The sequence below is a fragment of the Vanessa tameamea genome, chromosome 11 (genome assembly GCF_037043105.1).
Source record: "Vanessa tameamea isolate UH-Manoa-2023 chromosome 11, ilVanTame1 primary haplotype, whole genome shotgun sequence".
NCBI lineage: Eukaryota > Metazoa > Arthropoda > Insecta > Lepidoptera > Nymphalidae > Vanessa > Vanessa tameamea.
The window spans coordinates 8,543,018-8,564,844 of NC_087319.1; the positions used below are offsets into that span (position 1 = coordinate 8,543,018).

The 21,827-nt window shown below is 32.4% G+C and overlaps 1 protein-coding gene across 1 annotated transcript in view; it reads right to left on the reverse strand.

Annotated features, from left to right (window-relative positions):
• Window positions 1-3,540: 3,540 nt before the first annotated feature.
• The window catches only part of LOC113402569 (monocarboxylate transporter 3), a 34,851-nt gene continuing 16,564 nt past the window's right edge, over window positions 3,541-21,827 (reverse strand). Inside the window, exons 2-9 of the mRNA XM_026642859.2 lie at window positions 15,971-16,092; window positions 12,918-13,043; window positions 7,669-7,757; window positions 7,186-7,301; window positions 6,730-6,915; window positions 5,517-6,536; window positions 5,147-5,272; window positions 3,541-4,428 (exon numbers count right to left, since the gene is read on the reverse strand). Of these exons, the coding sequence (XP_026498644.2) occupies window positions 4,277-4,428; window positions 5,147-5,272; window positions 5,517-6,536; window positions 6,730-6,915; window positions 7,186-7,301; window positions 7,669-7,757; window positions 12,918-13,043; window positions 15,971-16,084 (1,929 nt within the window). The 5' untranslated portion in view covers window positions 16,085-16,092 and the 3' untranslated portion in view covers window positions 3,541-4,276. The remainder of the gene's footprint in view (window positions 4,429-5,146; window positions 5,273-5,516; window positions 6,537-6,729; window positions 6,916-7,185; window positions 7,302-7,668; window positions 7,758-12,917; window positions 13,044-15,970; window positions 16,093-21,827) is intronic.

Below are 21,827 nucleotides of genomic sequence, written 5' to 3' on the forward strand. Positions count from 1 at the left end.
ATACAAAGAAAATGAATGAATTAGTACTCATACTGCACTAAGGGCAAATTATGGTGAATAAATATTAATTTCTCTGCTTTGAGAGGTAGCAGGTGGCGGCGTTTCTCTTCATAAATAAGGCCAGCTTCAGAAAAAAGTCTTTCGCTATACACCTTCCTGCAAGATGCAGAAAGGTAGATTTTGGAAAGGAACTTTGTTAAATTTGGATATTGTTTGGCATTAGCTGCCCACAAAAAATAAGGGTTCCATTGGCGATCGGCTACGTTTCGCCGGATATCCGGCGGCCGGATACTCGGCTATCCGGCCACATGGTCGGCCGAATATCCGGTATCCGGTATCCGGCCAAACTGCTATCCCTTTCATCTCTAATAATTATAAATGGCAACTAAATTACGAATTCATAAATAAATACAATAAATTAAAAACACCAAGGTTTTTTTATTTAAGGTTCGTAAACTAACAAATGCGTAGTACCTGGTTTTGAACTAGTAATAATAAAAAAAAAACAATTTTCTTGAGAACCTCCTTTTTTGAAGTCGGTTAAAATATATATTTTTGTCAGAAAATGTATTTTTATAGCCGAAAAGTCTATATAAGTTAAAATAGATACATGTATACTTCAGATCAAAACATCTTAGCCGCGCTATACCTGTAGGAGAAGACAATACGTAGAAAATAACCATGAGTATTTGTGAGTGTGGCACGCGACGACGAGCTATAATACGTCCTCTTGTTGTGAGCGCTTAGCGCGGAATGTCAATTTCAAATTGGCATTATTATATTGGCACAAAATTGGCAAAGGTTTTTTTGAAAAAAATAAATAATATTTGAATGTGATTTGAATATTTATTTTTTGTAAACAAAGACAGACTTTATAATAGCAAGTATTTATTCGGATAACGATGTATTTTTGTAGAACGAACATGAAGTTTGAAGCTTAATATTGTGGATTTAGTTTGGATTTCATTACGTTTTTTCTCAAAAATAATACATAATATTTTTTTTAGGATTTTTTTATTTTCTTTACTTCTTCAACTTGAAGCTTGCGGGCAGAGCTGGTAAACATCAGTATATTAATATTTGTAGTGTAAATTGATCCATATTATGGTCATATACATGCGGAGCAAATGCGTAGCAAGTACCTACGAGCAAATACATACAACTGGCATAATAAATTATTGATTATTATTGTAATTATTGTATTTTTTTATATTGTATAAAAGTAGTATATTCCATCCTCATCCCTAGACCCCAAGGTGGATAAGATTAACAGACAGTTTTCATTATTGTATTTATGCATACGTATACTGATATACAACAGTTATATTATATATTACAACTGAGGTTCGTGGCACAACACAACACAACGTATGCCACAACAATATTATTGAATAATATTGTTGTTGTGGCATAATGTCGCTTTAGTAGGAACTAATTAAAATATGGAATATGTCACTATTTATCTGTTTTTATTATTGTAAGTTTCTTATTTTCATTTATTACTAAAAAGATTTTAGCAAGTTTAAAGTAAATATAAATATCTCGAAAACTGTGACACTAACTTACAGACGTTAGAGAGTTAGTATTTTGTTCATGTCGTTGGTTTTTGTAATATTTCATATTACATTTGAATACAGTTATATGTATTAACATTGTCCATTACTTCTACTTTAAGGTAAAGATATGGATATTATCTTTACTCTATACAAGCTGTGAGGATAAAGAGTAATTTTTTTTAATGCCATTAACAAAAGATAAAAAAAATACAAGGTCAAACAGGATAAAATAAAAAAGCAGATTAACAACAAAAGTATCATATTTAATACGAATTTGCTGCGGACGTTATTATTACTTTCGAATGATAAGACAAAGCCTGCTTGCATTATATTTTATAAATAATTCGGAAAATAAAGCAAGCATCTTTAAATCTTAAATTATTGGCTTTGTGGCATACATTTGTTAACAGAATATTTTCGTCAGTCGTAAATCATAGTCATTGTTTCGAAATGCAAATAAAAATATTTTTAATCTATAAACTATATCAACAGATTCACCATAATGACACCCATATATACAAATTATCATCAAATAACAAACAAAAAAGGACCAGGTATGACCAGGACTGTAATAAATTCTAGAAAAAAATAATCTTGTTTATATGTCAACCAATTTGTATATATTCAACTAGGCAAAGGTTGACAAAGAAATAGTTTAATACGAAAAACTAAACATTTATGACTATGATTTTCAATCTGCTATCCATATAGACCACAGCCAAAGTCGTATAACATATTACTTATTCTTTAAGTTAGGATTACATAGAAAAGGAAACTAACTTAAAAATAGTATATAATGGGTTTTTGGAACTTCATCGGCTTACTTCAAGTCTATTTTCTTGATAAAAGTTAAACTTAAATGTCAATATCTAAAATACGATAAGTATCACTTCATACAATAAGGCACAAACATTGATAACAATCAAATTATCTAACCTATGAATAATATAATAAAATCACTCATTTTGCACACACATGCAAGACCTATAATATTAACAAGTCTTATAATATGATGTACCGCTTATACAGATAACAGGGTACATTTTTATTGGATTAAGTATAGTAAAGTTAATGCTACGACCACATCTGTGTCGTTTATTCCGAAACTTATTATGTACTTAATATTTAGGTATAGCCCATTCCAATAAAAGATAGAATAAAGATATACAAATCTTGATTTACGTATTCTATGCAATTGGCTAATAGTGCACATATTATATATATTAATATAATATTGTTACAACTAACTGTTCTTGATTATTATATATATATTTTATAGTGTAACAATATTCCACTTAACTAGTATAATTATACTTCCGAAGCTCGGAACACAGCCTCGTCCGCTTACAAAACCCAAACCCATATTGAATATTATAGATTATTCAAGCACCAATGATATCACGTCAATTCTGTCAAATGTTGTTTATTTCGCATTATCTTTTTTAGGTTGGAATAGGCTATTGCTGTAAAACGTTATTTTATTCTTATCATTTCATTGTTATGAAATTTCGTCACGATCAACGCGGATGTGGCCATGGTATAATGTGTCACTACACAATGAAGTTAACGACGTTACAATTGAGTTATATTGTACTTTAATGTGAAAATTGTATGCGTATCAAATAAGTGTAACTAAGTTTACACTTTTTATAAAGACATTTTGAAAATCTAACTTATTTTGTAATAAATACAAAATATGTTCGTGTTACATTTAAAAAAAGAGCATTAAAGTGTGACTAGCAACTTTTTTTTGTCTTCAAATTTAACTGAAATGATAAAAACATGACCAAAGTCTAAATTGCTCTTAGTAAATTTTAAGTTCTCTGTCTCCGCAGTTATCACATAAGCGTTAATTGATCGATTCTTAAGTTTTAATTCAATTTCAACATTTTCATGTAATGTGCCATCTGTAGGTACTAAGTACATGTATTTTGGCTTCAGATCTACTCAATATCAAGGAAAACGAATAAAAGATGCACTGTAGAATAATATATCGAGTTTTGTACTTTAACAAGTTACTACTAAACTATTATTTTAAATGCATTTATTTAACTCGATCGAGTCATTGCAACATCAAAATTCCTTTTCAGTATGGCCAATGTTACTGAAAGTAATGTTACGTATGTTTTAAATAAATTACCTGTAACATTGATTTAATAATATTTACAGTAACTACACATATCTAGGCACTTATCAATTTACATCGTTATAAATATGCAAATTGTTTATGGCAAGTATGTGATGTTTGTAAGTACAAAGGATATGTATTCAATTATTGTATTCCTATTTTTTAATATAATCAGAGAGCACATTCATTAGGCAATACGATTTTGTTCTGTAACAAATATACAATAATAAGTACGGATTTATTTTACAATATACAATTTACTCATAATTATACCTATAAATGAAATATTTTGAAATTGTTTATAGGGTGTAAACGTCCCATAAAAATTAGAAAATAGATTTAACCCCATTCCTAGTTTTTTAAATCTCATTTAAAAATATTAACCGTTAATAGGAAGTCTAAAAGTGTGGAAAGTACAGGGCAGTGTTAATTGTCACTAAAATGTAAACATAATTAAATAAACACTGATTTTAAGCGTCCTAAAACGGACCATAGACTATCAATTGTTAAAAACATATGTCAGATTCTATCATAGTTTTTTTACAGTAATATTCACTTGGTTCATAGAAGCCAGGAGCAAAAATGATGTTTTTCACACTTTTGGTGTCGAAGCGAGTTTGTTTCTTGATTTCTCCCATCTACTGATGTAGTCCACGGGATAACACATCACGGCAGAGAGGAGGAGGAAACCGCCGGAAACATAGAAAGATATCTCGTAACTCTTTGTCATATCCATTAAGGCGCCTGTAAAAAAAAGAGAATTTTATTATAAACTGCAACCTCAGACCAAAGAATTAGAGACGTTTCAAATAATAAGTTTTGTAAAATCCTATCTAACAGGCCGTACCCTAAAGTTTTGTATTTTTATTTAATTCTCATCTGCTTATCATTGCTGTAATAACATTTAATGTTATTATAAAAGTGTTAAAATTATCGATGCTCTCAACACCTCAACGATAACAAATGACATGGAACGGTACTAAGCGAGACGCGATAGCCGGTTTTAACGATTCGATTTACATACGTTGTTGTGATTATCTACGCATTCTGAATTGGAATTGTTAATAAAAATTAAAAAAAAAAATGTTATTGGAACTATCACCCTTTCTGGCGATTTTGGCTACAATTTAAAAATTAACCTTTGTAGTTTGGAAACCTTTCTTCAAACGGATGTTCATTTGACTCTATGTTGTATATTTATTAAGGTTGTGCAATAAGCTGTAGAAACAGTCAGTATATTCTGTACAGTCGTTCACTTTAATATATGTATAATTAGTAAAGATAATAAATAATAAAATACTATTACTAATATATGTATTACTAATACTAATATTAATATATATACTATTACTAATATATATATATTAGTAATAGTATTTTAATCTCATAATTATAATATACAAGACTGTCATAACTGGATTTAATCGTCATATTAAATAAAAAAATATGTATGAGCACTAACCAGCGATTGGTGCACCCAAAAGCGCACCGAAACCCTGGAACAGTAGGAACAACCCGAAGCAATTCGTCAGCTGCTCTAGTCCGATGTACTCCACGACGAGAATCGAACGAAGTGATGCGAAGCACGCTGAATATAATTTTTTAAATCAATAAGTAATCTCATTTAATTAATACGCATATTTACAAAGCAACTAAACATATAATTTATTGGACGTTTATAAAAAGATATTATATTAATTATTAATTTATAATCATTTTACATATTTCTTTGTATTATACAGTGTACTATAACATTTATTAAGATTTATGCAACGCTGAAATAACGATATTAATATAGTTTATTAAAAAGAAATAATGTTATTATTGCTCACCAATTGAAAGTCCAAAGATAGCACAATATCCGAACTGATAGAAATCGTCATAGCAGAGTCCACTGATCATGGTCGCAATCCCGCCAGCAGAAAGGGCTATATTGTTTAACCACAAAGGAGATACTTTTGGTGTCGAAGAAACGAGTCCGCATGCGATACGACCAATGATATTAGCAACGCCAATAGCTGATACAAGCATAAGACTACTCGCTTTACCAACTCCATTAAGTTCCGCTCTTTGTTTCACATACATGTAAGGTACGAAGAATCCCAGCATCGTAAAGAATCCACTCACAGCGAGAATCAAAAACGTCGGTGATCGAAATAGACTGACATCTAATAATGTAGCTAAAGCACGTCTCACAGCTTCGGGACATAGTCGGCATTTGCCAGAGTGTTCTTCTTGAGCGTCTTCTTGTGTGGGAACATGTGTAACGTGGAGATGATAACCCAGAGAAGTTCGAGAAGTGTATTGCGGTACTCTTGCTAGACTGCCGCCGAAGAAGATGTCATCACGATAGAAAGGTCTCGCAACCAAATCAATATGAGAACGACGAGATCTGGCATCCCTGGTTACTACTTTAACTGATTCAGATATTAGAGGTTCAGCGTTGTCGATATTGCTATTAGAGTCTTCTTGTTCATCCTTTTCTGCAACTGGAACGGCTATAAAATGGAATGGTTTATTGCCATGATTCTTCAATGTGCTTGCCGTTGCCGATGACCGTCTGCTGAGATGGGAATTACTTCCTCGAAATATTTCTTCAGCGGTCGGATAACGTGTATTGTTAGCGACGCCCATCCAAGTATGCGGACTCACTTTATTCGTAAATCTCATCTCTGTTGGCATCGATATACCAGAATCGAGTTTATTGTGAAGTTTTAACATCGAGTTTAGCTTTTCGACGGCTTCCTCATGACGACGCGAAGTATCTTCTTCCTGTTGATCAGCTAATGTCACTCGTACTGGGTTGATCGGTCTGAACAGGGCCCCACATACGAGACACAGCAGAACAAAACCTGGAATTATTAAACATGATTAATATTATTAAAATATCTTGATATATAATACTGGTTACTTTAACTTATTTTTCTACTCTCGGAAAATAACAAATTAAACATTGTGTAATATATAAAAAGTATTTGTAGATTAATTTATATTATCTTTCAAACTAAAGTAAATATGAAAATATAAATAAAATAATTCTCCCACCTGCATGTATAAGAATGGTCATCCTCCAGCCGAGTCCGTGGATGAGTGTCTCGGTAAGTGGTGCGAACACGAAGGTGCCGACGCCGGAACCGCACAGCGCGAGTCCTGTGGCCAACGCTCGCCATCTCTCGAAGTAGAACCCAACGGTCAACACCGCGGGCATGTATATCATGCAGAAACCGAGTCCTTGGATCAAATAATATTATATGAATTGCTATGACAACTATGTACGTGTCCTTCGCTTTCATTTAAAAAAAATCATGATAAATTGATATATAATGTTTATGTATTATAATATTAAATAAACTCTGATTTAGTTAACAGCATTTTTGAAGTTAGATTTTTATTTAAATTATTGTTAGGATAATATAAACGAGTACAAACTTTAAACTGTAGATTTTATAGCAACAGAGTGTTGTCTGTTTAATTAAGGCGATTAATTAAATAATAACTAACCTCCCACGATGCCATAAACGAGATAGAGATACTCAACGCTGGTGGCGAAATAGGAGATCGCGAAGGCGGCACTCGATATCACACTTCCGATTATTGTCACCACCCGGAAACCGTATCTGTAAGGTGATTATATTTATTTTAGGTGTTTCTTTGTCGTTACTCTATTGTATATTATGTAACAAAGAATATCTGTTTTATGTATAATTATGTATTATATGCGGTAACGATTAAGGGTAATGACTACTATTACATAAGTTTTGAATGCGAAGCGTTCGTATTCATTCACTTAGACTTTGAACTTGTTGTTTTACTTTATTTTTTTATTTTTATTTCATAAACTCATAATATTCTTGGTAATGACGTATTATAATTTCTGTATTGAAATCCATTCAAGGGATTTTCCACGATAAGTTATTTCTTTTATTTGTATTTCCTTAATAGTCTCTACAGACACCGTTTAAGCGGAAAACAATTGTAACTTACTTGTTAGCTAACGCCGAAACAAACGGACCAGCTAACAGATAAAATCCAGCGAGTAAAGAATTAACTGGTGCCACTTGTCCACCGCTCGCCTGAGGAAAATAATATTATTAATTAATAAAAATAGAAAATACAGACAACAAAAAATAGTAAAGGAAAGGAGAGAAAAATATCACACAATTATGATGTATTTAAAACGAGTGTGTAGACTTTCTTCGTAGAAGAACCCAAAATCCTTGTAATCTTATAATTCAACTAACTCCCGTTTTCCTTTTAACACAATAATCTAAAAATTAGTTTGAATAAGTTAATAAACACAGTACACCTAAGCACCGTTTTTCTTATAAGCCATCAAGTTAATAACAATTAAAGGTAAGTACACATAGTTCATAGACAAGTATTTAAAATATTTTAATCAAGTCATTTCAGCTTAAACTATTAATTTTCTTAAATCTTTATGGTGTTATGTAATTATATAGTATATATATTTAATATCAATGGGAACTTTGATGATTATATTATGTGTAATTTTCATTGTATATTTATACTCTAAATGAAGTAAATTTGACGGGACAGATTTATCAAAAAAAAAAACAACCTAGACAATTTTTGTATGACAATGTTTTTAATATCAGGAAGCAATCAAATATACATTATGATAATTATCTTTTGGATCTAAAAAAACTAGATCGTGCAACGTGGAAGTGTAGTGTAACTTCCAAGTACGAATATGTGTATTTCCGTTTTCGATGCTCTCTCACTGACCCAGTAGCCTTGTTAGTTACAGTGACAACTGACAAGTTCGTTTATACATGTTGCATTTAATTATAGTGATAGGAATTAAACTCAATGTCCGATAGAAGAATGTGTCGCCATTTAGAAACGAGAACGCTTAATCGATCGACATTTACTCGACCCAAATAAAACGATTTCCATACAAAACTTAAACGTTAAAATCGTTAAAAACTTTTCTAATATGAAGATACTTATCATCAACAAACCGAATACTTAATTAAGTTAAAGAATATTGTTTTGAGAAAGAAAGTAACATAAATAAATTAAAAATATTCTGAACTATTTAAAGCTAAAAAGACAAGGAGGCTTTTATGTAGGTTTTTATTACTTCAACGATTATAGTTAATAATACAAGGAATAAGGGTACGACCATTTGGAGACCATGACAGTGCCGGTGCGTGGTACCGTAATAAACTGGACGTCTAGACAAACTAATGTTGCATTCAATAATAAAGTTCCGTTCATGTGAAAGTTGCATGACGGATTCGTTATAAGTAAATGATATCGTATTAACATGTGGATAAATATACACATACATGTGACTAACCTTGATTTTTACTTTGAGAAATATTTAACATTTTAGTGAATTTTTATTGAACGAGTAATCGTTTGTATAAATTTGTAAAAATAAAAACAATATCGTAATCATCGTCATCATTCAATTACAGTTAGTCCATTCAGTAGTTATTCCACTCAGTTATATTTTGCATTATTCTCCAAGATATTTAAAATTTATATGCAACAGCACACCAGATGATGCGGCTTGATTTTGACTGATAGTTGAGTTTTATTTTTGTAGTTTTGTATACATCACAATGCAAAAAAATGTCTTAAATATCCCGATACTATTCCTTGTCCAACTATTTAATAATATTTTGCGATTTTGTGGTCAGAATCACACGTAATTTTACTCCTATAATAATGAATTAAATTTTCTCATGCAGTTTTACACACTTTTTTATTTTCATTAATAATTTTTCAATGTATTTCCTATTCAGTTTGTTATTTACTATGTAATGCACGTGATTTCGCGTTAGGTCATTCGCTAGCTGTGAGTTTAACGGGACAAGCATAGTCTTTGCATTATCAATACCCTACTGTTTTTACTTTTGTAGCATTTATTTTGCTTTTTGGTTCTAGGCATAATGAAGTAATAGCTTAATACTAATTTTCCTTATTAATTTTTGCAATCAAATTAAACATTAAATTCATTTTAGGCCGCAGACCTCTTATTAAACATAAATGAATTTATGATGAATATGTAACGGAAATTTTTCGACATATGCCTGCAAATACAATTACTTTTTTTTAAATTTAATCAACTGTAGCGATACTGTCGAAACTTCCGCTTCGAAATGAACATATGGTATTACACTATATATATACGCATGTATGTTTTTTAACATACCAGATGTCGGCGGGTAATAAATTGAATTGACTTGTTTTTATTGTTATAAAATTTATTGTATTATTTATTTCTTTTATCTTCAAATAGTACCGAATTAAAACAACCTTGCAAAATATTTAATTTTGTATATAAATTTGATAATTCATATTTTAATACAATATTTTGAATTCCGCTTTGATTAGTTTACTTACAATAAAATATTATTGGGTTTTTCTTTATTTAGCTATTTGTTAATTATTTAAGATGCAACACAATCCTCCTACGTTGTATTTCCTAGCAAAACTTTTTGTAACTTGGCAAATATCCAGAGGTTATAAATTCACTTTTGGATACTATTACAAGTGTATATTTTTATAAAATTATCGTCAATATCATTATAGAGGTCACCGAAGTCAACATCATAAGACCTTTTGATACCTGAACGACTTATATCAGTGGGACTTGTTTTTTAGTTCACAAAAAGACGTTTTAATCGATTCAATTGCTATAAAAGTCAATACCTGATTCTACGACATATGTGTGCAAATACAATGTGTACCAATTATTACTGTCGCGTCGTTGATTTATGAGGAATAAAAACACAAATGTTAATTTGCGTAATTTTTTTTTATTAATTAAAATTGTGCTAAAAATGTGATGTATTATATAAGTCTGTAATTGAGCGATAGATTAACAATTTTATATAAAAATAGTTCCTGATGAACGTTAATATTTACTTACATTGGATAATAAAGTTTCCTGGCAATTTTTATTTTTACTGGATTAGTGCAAATTGCAATCCGATTAAATCTCGTACCTCATACATATAAAAATTCACTCGAATCTACTTGTATCGATACAAATCAAAAATGCAAGAATGGCGTCTCGAGGCCGGCACAGTACATTGCCCCCTCGTGGTTACTTCTGTGCTTAATGTACTCGGGTTACTGCACTTTCGCCAATCGAAAGCTTTGCGCTTAAACAAACGTGACATTTAAATTAAAACTCAATAATCGTGCTCTTGCTCGTACGGGCCAATTTGTACGTACGACGGAATATCGCGTATTCGTGATCCTTTCATATGATTACTTTTATTTTGTTTTTAGATAATAATAAATTTCAACTTTATTACAGACACATGTCAAGTTATATGTACAAATTAAATATGTTTTTTTAAATCCAAGAGTCAACCCTATGAGAATGACCGCGGGATATTTCCACGCTTTAAGGACAAAGGCTGTGTAAATTGTATAATTAATTGGCCACCGTCGCCGACTCGCAGACAACCCGCAGGTTTCTTTGACGTCAGCATTTAGACGACTGATTATAATATCTAAAACATTAGGTGACAAATATATATTTTAAATGCAATTGGCTATTCGTCGATTTAGGATATAATATAATTATACACACTGTTATTGTGTTACCATAAAATTAGGTACTCTCTAATCATACTTTTTATACTTGTTATATTTTAGTAAGGTTAAATTATTATTCAACTAAAATGTCTCCAAAAAATAAAATAAATCATTTACGGACACGAAATCGTTATCGTTTTATTTTTTACAGATATTCTAATCAAAAAACGAGTCTGAATTTTAGATGTTGAGTTTGACTTTTAATTCTTACCAATCGATTAATATTATAATAAATTCTAATGAATTAATTAAAGTGTATTGAAAATATCCGCATTATTTTATAAAGTTTAGAACAATAACATCAATAAAATTAAAAGTAGAAACATGAATGGGTGAGTGAATGAGTTTCTTATAGCGCCGGCGTCGAGGCCTTGGCCTTAACATTATGGTAATCGTAACTCGACATTGTTGTGACGGTCGGTAATCAGAACGCTACTTACTTCGATTCAAAAACGTTACATTTTTGAGTAATATAATTTAATATATCTATTTCTGTTCATATAAAACGAGATGTTAACATACCAGAAAAGTAGTTTTTTATTTATCATAATTTTATTTAAATAACATATTAAAATATTTTAGAAAAAAAAATATAACATACGCATTTGATTAAGTGTTGGAATTATTTTTTTATTCAATTAAAATAAATGCAAACTAGTTTAAATTTTTAAATATATTATAAAACAAAACAATATTAAGATGCTTTTATAAATTGCACTAGATGCGGAAATGGAACAGTCTTAATATTTAGACCAATGCCCGAGATTTCAATCACTCTTTTGAAGATACTGTTTGTCAATTTACAGTCAATTGATAATAAGTTTTCATTCCAAATATGACCTACTTCATAGTAACCTTGAACGAGCCACGATTGGTTTTTATTTGATTTGAGAAGAAAATTGTCAAACAGACAAATACGTCACAAGCGTTGTATGTATTCAGGATTTAATGTTAAGCTTGTTGTTGTTGTTGCTTGTGTTTGTATATGTCATCGTCATTTTTAGAATAGTTGTGCAAAACATATTATTGAAATTAAATATTATGAAAAACTACACAACACAGTTTCTCAATATTGCACCTCTGTGCACAGGCGTCCTCTGAAACCTGTGTACGATTTGCAAATAATCAGTTTTTTTAAATACCGCTAGTAGTTTAAACATTGGTCTGTTTTTAGCAAAGCTAAAATATTCCAATAATAATTTTCACGACCAATAATTTATGTAAATGTTTCAAGTCGGCACATATCGACTCGTCGACCGTTGTTAATAAATTGTCAGTTATATGTCGTTTAAAGACGGGGGCACGGTTGTGACGCGAGTCATCGAGTGAAGGCGTGGTCGTGTGTATGTATTAATCATAAGGTGACCCTCTTTAGATCTTTACAAAATCCAAATTGTATTTTAGATCAAGCAACTACATTAAAAACATATGTTAATTTTATTTTTTATTTTACATCAACGTCAGTTTGAAATTGATTTCTAAATCTGATATGACATTTGAGATTCAATACTTTGTGACTTTGCTATGTGACTTTGTTTGTCATTATATCACAAGAAATTATAAATTAATTGGTAATGATGAATTGATTTCCCATGTATGCCATTATACATCAAAATAATACCTTAAAAAAATGATTAAATGTAAAAACTCACATTAAATTCTTTCTGAATGGGTTCTAGCAACATCCCTCCAGAAAAAATAATCCCATCCACAAGAAAGTTGCACATGAATGATGCAGCCACTATGACCCAGCCCCAACCGCCATCTGGTGGTACCACCTAAAATAAAATTAATAATAGTGATTTAAGGCATATTGGTTAATAAAGTATTGAAAAAAATATATGTTTCATAATGTATTTTAAAATGACAAATGTTTAATTGTGATTCTAAAGTTTTTGAAAATAATATGTGCTCTGTAGTTATACAGAAATTTGAGATGCAAAGTTTTGTTTGTTCATTCAATAATGACACAATTACGTCCTTTGACAAATATTCAACTAATACTAGCTATAAACAAGCAGACACTTGCGGTTTTGCCTGTGTCTATATTATTCGATCACAGCGTGCTCACTCCGTATTCACTGGGTATCTTTATATAAATACTGGCTAATAACTAATATTAAATGTGATCCACCCTTCCACTACTCAACCCAACTACTGCTTCACTTGCATCCTATTATCTATCTATTTAATAAATTAACTGGAAACTTATCTTAATTGACGGTGATAACAGCAAATTTAAGTACAGAATATTAATATTAAAACAACATAACTTTTATCATTATCTGATTACAGTTAATGAAAGCGATGTAGTTTGAATTTCTATAGGTACTTTTTGCTGTTAATAAGAATTTTTAGAGTGACTTTTTAAGGCCTGGTTTTGAACCCCTGACTTTGGGATCTGCAGCCTTTTAAGCTTGTCACTAGAGTATTGAGGTAGTAAAATGAACTCGCCAATTTCACAAATTAATGGTACATCTCCTCTCTAGGGCTTTGTACTTAGTGGTAGGGTTTTGTGTAAGCCCATCTGTATAGGTACCACCCACTACCGCCAAGCAGTAATACTTATAATTGTTTTGTTCAAGCTTAGCACGAGTGAGCCAGTGTAACTTAAGACACAAGGGACGTAACATCTCAGGTCGTGGGTGGCGAATTGGCAGTATGGAAGAAATGATTAAAATTTCATACGGCACTAATGTCTTTAGGCAGTAGAGACCACTTTCCATCCCATCGTCGCCTATTTGCTCGTCCGTCTACTGATGCCAGAAAATCATAAAAAAAAAACAATTTAGAAACTATAACAAATCATAAATTCTTAAGAAAGCGATACATCACGCAGTATTCTTCGATCAGCGATGTCGTGTCTCCCGATCTGTACGATTTATTTTCAGAAGATATTACGAAATCTGGCATTCTGATGTAAAGCGTTTCTTTATTTATATGTTTTTAGGAGTGCATATGGATTGTTTTCTGTTTTGTTTATTTAATGTCAAAGATATTATAAACTTGCTTAACGTGTTCCCAGCACACATTTTGTAATACTTGACATTGTAAATTAAGCCAATGTGACATTTTGTTGTAGAGGTTTTACTTTTTGGTCTATGGTCTAAACACAATATACTAACATTTCTTTTGAAATGCTAGTAAATTGTCAACCTTTTTTGGAAGGAATGGAAGGAATTATCGTTATCCTCTTTTTAAAAGACTCACACCATCACATCACATAATGTGTATTGTAAGAACGTAACGTATGCAGAGATACATAAGTACGAAAAACGATTTAGGTTAATTATAGAATCGCTTATAATAAGTAGTACATATGTTTTTATTTTCAATACAAATAAAAGTCTCTAATCTCTATTATTGTTGCGGTTTCAGATATTATAAAAAGTTAACATTTAATTATCTATAACTTCATACAAACTGTTAACTTTATTTTGTGATATTAAAATGGTCATGCCGTGGCCTTTGTGGATCACTCCTGTGACATTATTTTCTGACCGACTAGACTTCGATACACGATATGTTGTCTTTACTCCGCTAATAAGTAAACCTTATCAATCATAATGAAGAGTAGAGTAGTAGGCGAACTTATTATTTCTAATGGTATATTAGAAATACATCATGTAAAAATATTTTTATTTATTTCAACATAATAATTGGATGTATACTAAAATAGTAAAAAACATTGTTAATAGTTATTGATGCTTTACAGTTTTCTGCGTATCATGTATCGTACGTGTACTAAATAATTGAAAATTGTTATACTTTGAATTGTTTTCGTATAAGTTGTTAAATAAGAAGTTGTTTTAAAATGTAATGAGGAAATATGTTCCAAATATAAACATGGCCCAGAGGCAAGCATCCACGGCGAATGATATCGCTCTTTTGAAAATTTCCTTTTTTCTTCCCCACATTCTTCGTAGTGCCATTTTTAATGAACTTTTAATGATCTTGAAGATTTATAATAACAGAAGCAAAACAGTCATAGTAATTTCAGCAAATGCCAAAGTAATTGTAGCTAATAGGCAGGCATCAATCAACTTTTCAGATATCTTGCGTAATCGTCTCTTTCTTCTCAACTTTTTTTCTAAGACTGTCATAATTAGTGGTTTCCTTAGAGTGTAGCGATATTCATATAAATATATAAATTATTGCTTATGTTGAAATTTGCCTTTTTGAAAGTAGTATTTTTATGTCATTTTCGAAAATTTTCGGTTAGTTATTTAGGTGCACCGCAAGTACAGGCTTCTATGCATTTTGTTTTCTTTTCAATTTTCTCGGTCTGAATTCTTACAGATTTTTTAATGGATTCTGACGTATCAGATTCGAGTTTCCCAAATTTAGAAATAACTACACAAATGTGATAGCAAACAATTATTACTGCTATAATATTTAAATAAGGTTTAAAATCTATTATCATATCAAAATTAAGATAAATAAGAGAGGCATATTGTTAAGCCCCATCTCTGTACCTCAAACTTGGCCGTGTTGAATTTTCATTGTTTTGACGTTTGTCATGACGTATCCTTATTGAGTTTTCTTTAAGTAATTAATATAATATGTGCCAGGTATTTAATTTATATTTTAAAAACTGCTAACCACCTGTTTTTTGTGTATATAATGAATACTTTTTGTATAATACTATAAGTGGGTAACATTTAAATAGAAATGGGTATGAAATTATTTGCTACGTGGAACATACCAGTGCCGCTTCTGGCTCCGAATCATCGCTGGGGGAGTCGCTTCTACCCAGACCGCTTTCGTCAGATGAGGGCGTCTCGAATGGACGCTCATCTGTAGCTACCCGCTGGACCATAGTAAATCCTGCAAGAAACAATATCTTACAATGCTTACAAAAGTAAAGTCTTAAAAAAATGTTCGTCTGAAAATTATTTTCTCTAAATTAATATCTTCTCTACATATATTTTTAACGTACTCTAGAAATGTGAATATGTATATAAGATTGGATAGTGATTACATAAGTAAGATACCACGTACTCTATTTAAGCGACATTCTTTGTTTTTCACTCTGAATACCTAGTTTAAATGATAATAGAGTTCAATGTTTTAAGTTGTCATTTCATCTAATACACATTAGGTTCGTTTAAAGAAATAAAGCGAACTACATACGTATGCTGTTTAATTAATATTATTATGTATCATTAATAATAATAGTAATTAACAAATAATAAAAAATAAATAAAATTTTATTTTTAATTATTTAGTTGTTATCAACTTTCAGATTCCATAAACTTTAGAACACTGTCCGCAAACGAATCATACAAATACTTGGGTGTGTCAGAAGCGTTAGGCATCAATGTGACCGACATGAAACAATCACTGCAGGAGCGTTTCTTTGGTCGTCTGAAAAAAGTACTCAAAAGTCTTTTGTCGGGTGGCAATAAGGTTCGCGCCTTCAATGGTTGGGTCATGCCGGTCTTGATGTACTCTTTCGGCATATTCAAGTGGACTCAAAAAGAACTAGACGCCTTGGATAGGAGAGTACGTGTCCTGCTGACTGCATATCGGATGCATCATCCTCGGTCTTCGGTGATGAGATTGTATATCCCATGGAGATGTGGTGGCCGTGGCTTTTTAAATGTCAAGACCCTACATAACCGTGAGGTGTACAAACTCAGGGAGTATTTTCTCCACACTGACTTAGATATGCACCGAGATGTAGTTACAATGGACAAGGGGCTAACTCCGCTCTCCTTAGGCAAAGAGAACTGGCGCAAACCTGTAGTACTAAGTACTGAGAACCGCAAGGGGGTATGGAAGAGCAAGGAGTTACACGGACGCTTCTATCGGGCCCTTCATGGACCCGAAGTGGACTTTATGGCGTTCGTATCTTGGCTACGGTTCGGCAACTTATTCGGTGAAACCGAAGGTTTTGTCTGTGCAATTATGGACGAAGTTATTATTACGAACAATTACCGGAAGTATATTATGAGGGATGGCACGGTGGACATATGTCGGGCGTGTCACACTCCGGGCGAATCCCTTAGACATATTATTTCCGGTTGTTCTCGTCTTGCTAACGGAGAGTATTTGCACAGACATAATCAAGTGGCCAAGATTATCCATCAACAACTTGCACTTCGATATGGTCTTGTGGTATCAGAGGTACCCTACTACAGGTATGTGCCCGACCCAGTTCTCGAGAATGGTCGTATCACACTGTACTGGGACCGATCTATAATCACTGACAGGACTGTTGTCGCCAACAAGCCTGATATAGTGGTGATAGATCGGTCGGAGCGCCGCACGATAATTGTTGACGTCACCATCCCTCATGACGAGAATCTCGTGAAGGCTGAGAAGGATAAGCAAATAAAATATCTTGACTTAGCTCACGAGGTTGTCGACATGTGGGATGTGGATACAGCAGTTATTGTGCCGATAGTCGTTTCAGCGAATGGCCTAATGGTCAAGAGCCTCGACCAACACCTTAAGAGGTTCTCGTTAGGCAGCTGGGTCAAGGGCCTGATGCAGAAGGCAGTACTCCTCGGCACGGCGCGTATTGTGAGGAAGTTCCTCTCTCTGGGGCCCTGACCACCGGTGGCTTGGACCCTGTTCCCGCCACTGGTTGGCCTCTGTATTTTATATTTTTAAATATATTTTATATATTTTGTATTTTATATTTAAAAATGTATTATACATGAGTGAGAATAAACAAAGTGAATAGTAATTAATATTTATTTTATAAATAATAATAATAATAATAATAACTCTTTATTGTACATACACGAGAGAAAAGAAAAACTTACATTCAATAACACATTATTAAAAAAAATAAAGAAATGTACAACAGGCGGTCTTATCGCTTAAGAGCGATTTCTTCCAGACAACCAGCATGGAGGAGTTAATGTGAAAAAGCGGAAAGCGCGTGTACAGCACAGAAGTTAAATACTATATGAAATTATATTTATACACAAATTATTACACTAAACAAGATAAATATACTACACAAATACATATATATCAAAACATATAAAACATACATACATACATATACAGATATACACGTACATACATAACAATAAACATACATACATACATATATAGATATACACGTACATATATAAAAAAAAAAAAAAAAATACACATACATACATACATATATATATAGACAGCATGTCATAAACTTATGTACGAGTACAATCGAATACAAACATGAATAGCTAGTGATAATGTAATTGACAGCAAACTTAAAGTCTTAAATAGTATTCCTTAACTTTATTTTTAAAAGATTCAAGTGATTTCGCATGTCTGATGTGTAACGGAAGGTTATTCCACAAGCGCGCTGCTTCAATACAAAAAGACTTGCTGTAATAAGTAGTGGAGTGATTGCGAATTTTCAATGTGAGACGTTCACTGGAACGAAGCGATTTATTATGGGAGTCACAGAGAAATTCAAAGTTTTCCTTTAAATACGAAGGGAGAATAGGACTAAATAATATAGAATATAGAAGAGATAGTATGTGCGTACTCCTGCGAAGACGTATGGGAAGCCACTTGAGCCCTTCACGAAACTCAGAGACGTGGTCATATTTGCGAAGTCCAAATATGAACCGTATACAGAGGTTTTGGAGACGCTCAAGTTTATTCAGCTGATCCTCCCTTAAGTCTAGATAGCAAGAATCGGCGTAATCAAGGATAGGATGAAGAAGAGACTGGGCAAGAGCAGCTTTAGTTGAAAAAGGAAGAAAATTACGCAACCTTCTTAGTGAACCGATTGATGAAAATATTTTCCTGCTAACTTCACATATCTGTGGATCCCACGACAAAAATTTATCAAATGTTATACCCAAGTTCTTGACTGTTTCACTGTAAGGGATAATGACACCGGCAAAAATGATTTGAGGCACATTCGAGTAATTAATCCGCGAAATAAGCTGTTGACTTCCGATAATTATAGCTTGCGATTTGGAAGGATTAACCTGCAAACCAAACTCTCTGCTCCATCTGTTGATACGTTCGAGGTCTTTATTTATGGTGCCTATCGTACTAGGCAGATCTTCTAAGCTTGTGTGCATGTAAATCTGGAGATCGTCAGCATACAGGTGGTAGGAAGAAAAAATATATTTAGTAATAGTATTAATAAAAAGTGAAAATAGGAGTGGAGACATCACGCCACCTTGCGGTACGCCGGCTTTGACAGTAGTCCAGTCAGAAAAAGTGTCGTTAAGTCGCACTCGATGCCGGCGACCGTGCAAGTAAGAGTGAAACCAGTCAATCGTTATAGGAGAAATGTTAAGAGAACGCAATACTGCAAGCAAGATGTCAAAATCTACACTATTGAAAGCATTACTGAAGTCGAGTAATGTCAAAACAGTGAGCTGACGCTTGTCTTTAGCCATGCGAATATCATCAGTGATTTTTACTAATGCCGTAGTCGTACTATGGCCGGAGCGGAATCCGGATTGAAAGGGATTGAAAAGATTGTATCTACAGAGGAAAAGGTTAAGTTGATTATAAGTTAGACGTTCAAGGACTTTAGAGAGGAAAGGAAGAATAGATATAGGACGTAGATCGGAAAAGGAAGTCGAGGTGGGTTTTTTTGGCAAGGGAATGATTAAAGCATCTTTCCAACAAGAAGGAAATGTGCCACTCTCAATGGAAAAATTTAAAATATTTGTTATTATAGGAACTAAATTATCTATAATAGGAATTACCATTTGGCGACTAATGCAATCAGAACCAACACTGTTAGATGATACGGCTAGAATATTCTTCTTAACGTCACTACACGTGAATTGACTGAATCGAAAAGAGGGAAGATCAGGAGTTGTGGAAGAAGAAATTTGAGAAATTGTATTTAATTTTGTTGTATTATCAATAGTGACAGAGGATGAGAAATGCTGATTTAGTAAATTTAGATTTATGTTTTCAGAATGTAGATCTTGTTGTTGTTTCCCAACTCCTAGTGATCTGAGGAAATTCCAAACTCGGGTTGAGTCATTTTCCTCAATAACTGACTTATAGATATGGCGTCGATGTTCATCCCTACACAGCCTGTTACAGCGATTCCGAGCTCTCCGGTACTTCTCACGATTTACGTCATTGGGATCAAGTCTAAAATTAGCTTTGGCTATATTCCTTTTCTTTTGCAAAGATTTCACTTCGTCAGTCAACCATGGTGCCGGTAGATGTTTCAGTAGCACTGGTCGAATAGGAGCATGCTTGTCATAAAGTTGAGTTAAGAGGATATTGAAAGTATTTAACTTCTCATCAATTGATGAAGCATTAAGCACTCCGGACCAGTCAATATTCGACACATCCTCAACAAGCCTTTCAAAGTTAACCCTACAAAAATTACGCCTCATAACAATTCTACGTTTAGCTTTAGGAGGTCTTAGTTTGTAAGACAAGAAAAGAAGGTCATGATAGGAAAAGGCAGTAGCAGCACATTGACCGAATTTTTCGACATGAGTATCAGAAGAGACAAGGATTAAATCGAGAAGAGAAGGTAAGCAGTTAGGAAATGTGTGGGTCGCAGACAGTGGCAATATGTGCAAGTCAGCTGCTTGTACAATAGAAGTAAAGCGTGAAGTTCGAAAGTCATTTTTAAGAAGACAAGTATTAAAATCGCCCATTATTATTTTATGTGTATACAGAGGAGCAAATTTTTCTAAAAGTTGTTCAAAAGACATAAAATAATCGATGGTAAGGCTAGGATTATAGTAAACGCCGAGAAGAAGCTTAGTGTTGGAAAATAGGACCTCAATAAAAAGATGTTCAGCTCCGGGGCTATTTTGGTGTTGCGATAAATCAATAACAGTAAAAGGAATGTGTGATCGCAAGTAAATGGCAACACCTCCTCCAGAACGACCTAAACGGTCATTCCGAATCAAGCGAAAACCCGGTAAGCTGAATGATGTCGAAGGGTGACATGGTTTCAGCCAGGATTCAGAAACCAAAATAGCATGCAAATTATTATTTTGAAACGAAGTCAACATATCCGAAAAATGAGCGGGAACACTCTGAGCATTAATGTGAACCAAGTTAAAAAGCTTTGAAGCGTCGCTAAAATGTGCATTTAATTCATCACAAAGTGAGGGTAGACTAAGAAAACTGTCATTACTATCTGTTTCACTACAAGTACAAAATGTATCCGACGAATCATCATCGTTCTGACTCATAATATAAATCAAATAAGAATATATAAAATAAATAAATAAAAATAGATTTATAATGTAGGTAAATGTAAATGTTTGATAATAAAAAATGTTAAATACTATATAATTTAAAAATGTAAATTAATAAAATAATAATTATAATAATAAAAACAAAACAACTTGAGCTCAATTCACATTCCCACCAGCTACGAGAAGCTGACCAAAGCCACAATGATACAAGCAACAACAAACAAAAAAAAAAAAAAAAGCAGTAAACAAAAACAAAAAAAAAAAAAAAAAAGGAGCAATAATTTAAAATAAAATATTTAGAGTACTAATAAAAACCAAGAAACCATTTGCAAAATAAAATACTTAAACTTTTTCAGTAAGAATCAAATATACAACCAGACATAGATAAATTAACATTTTAAAAACAAC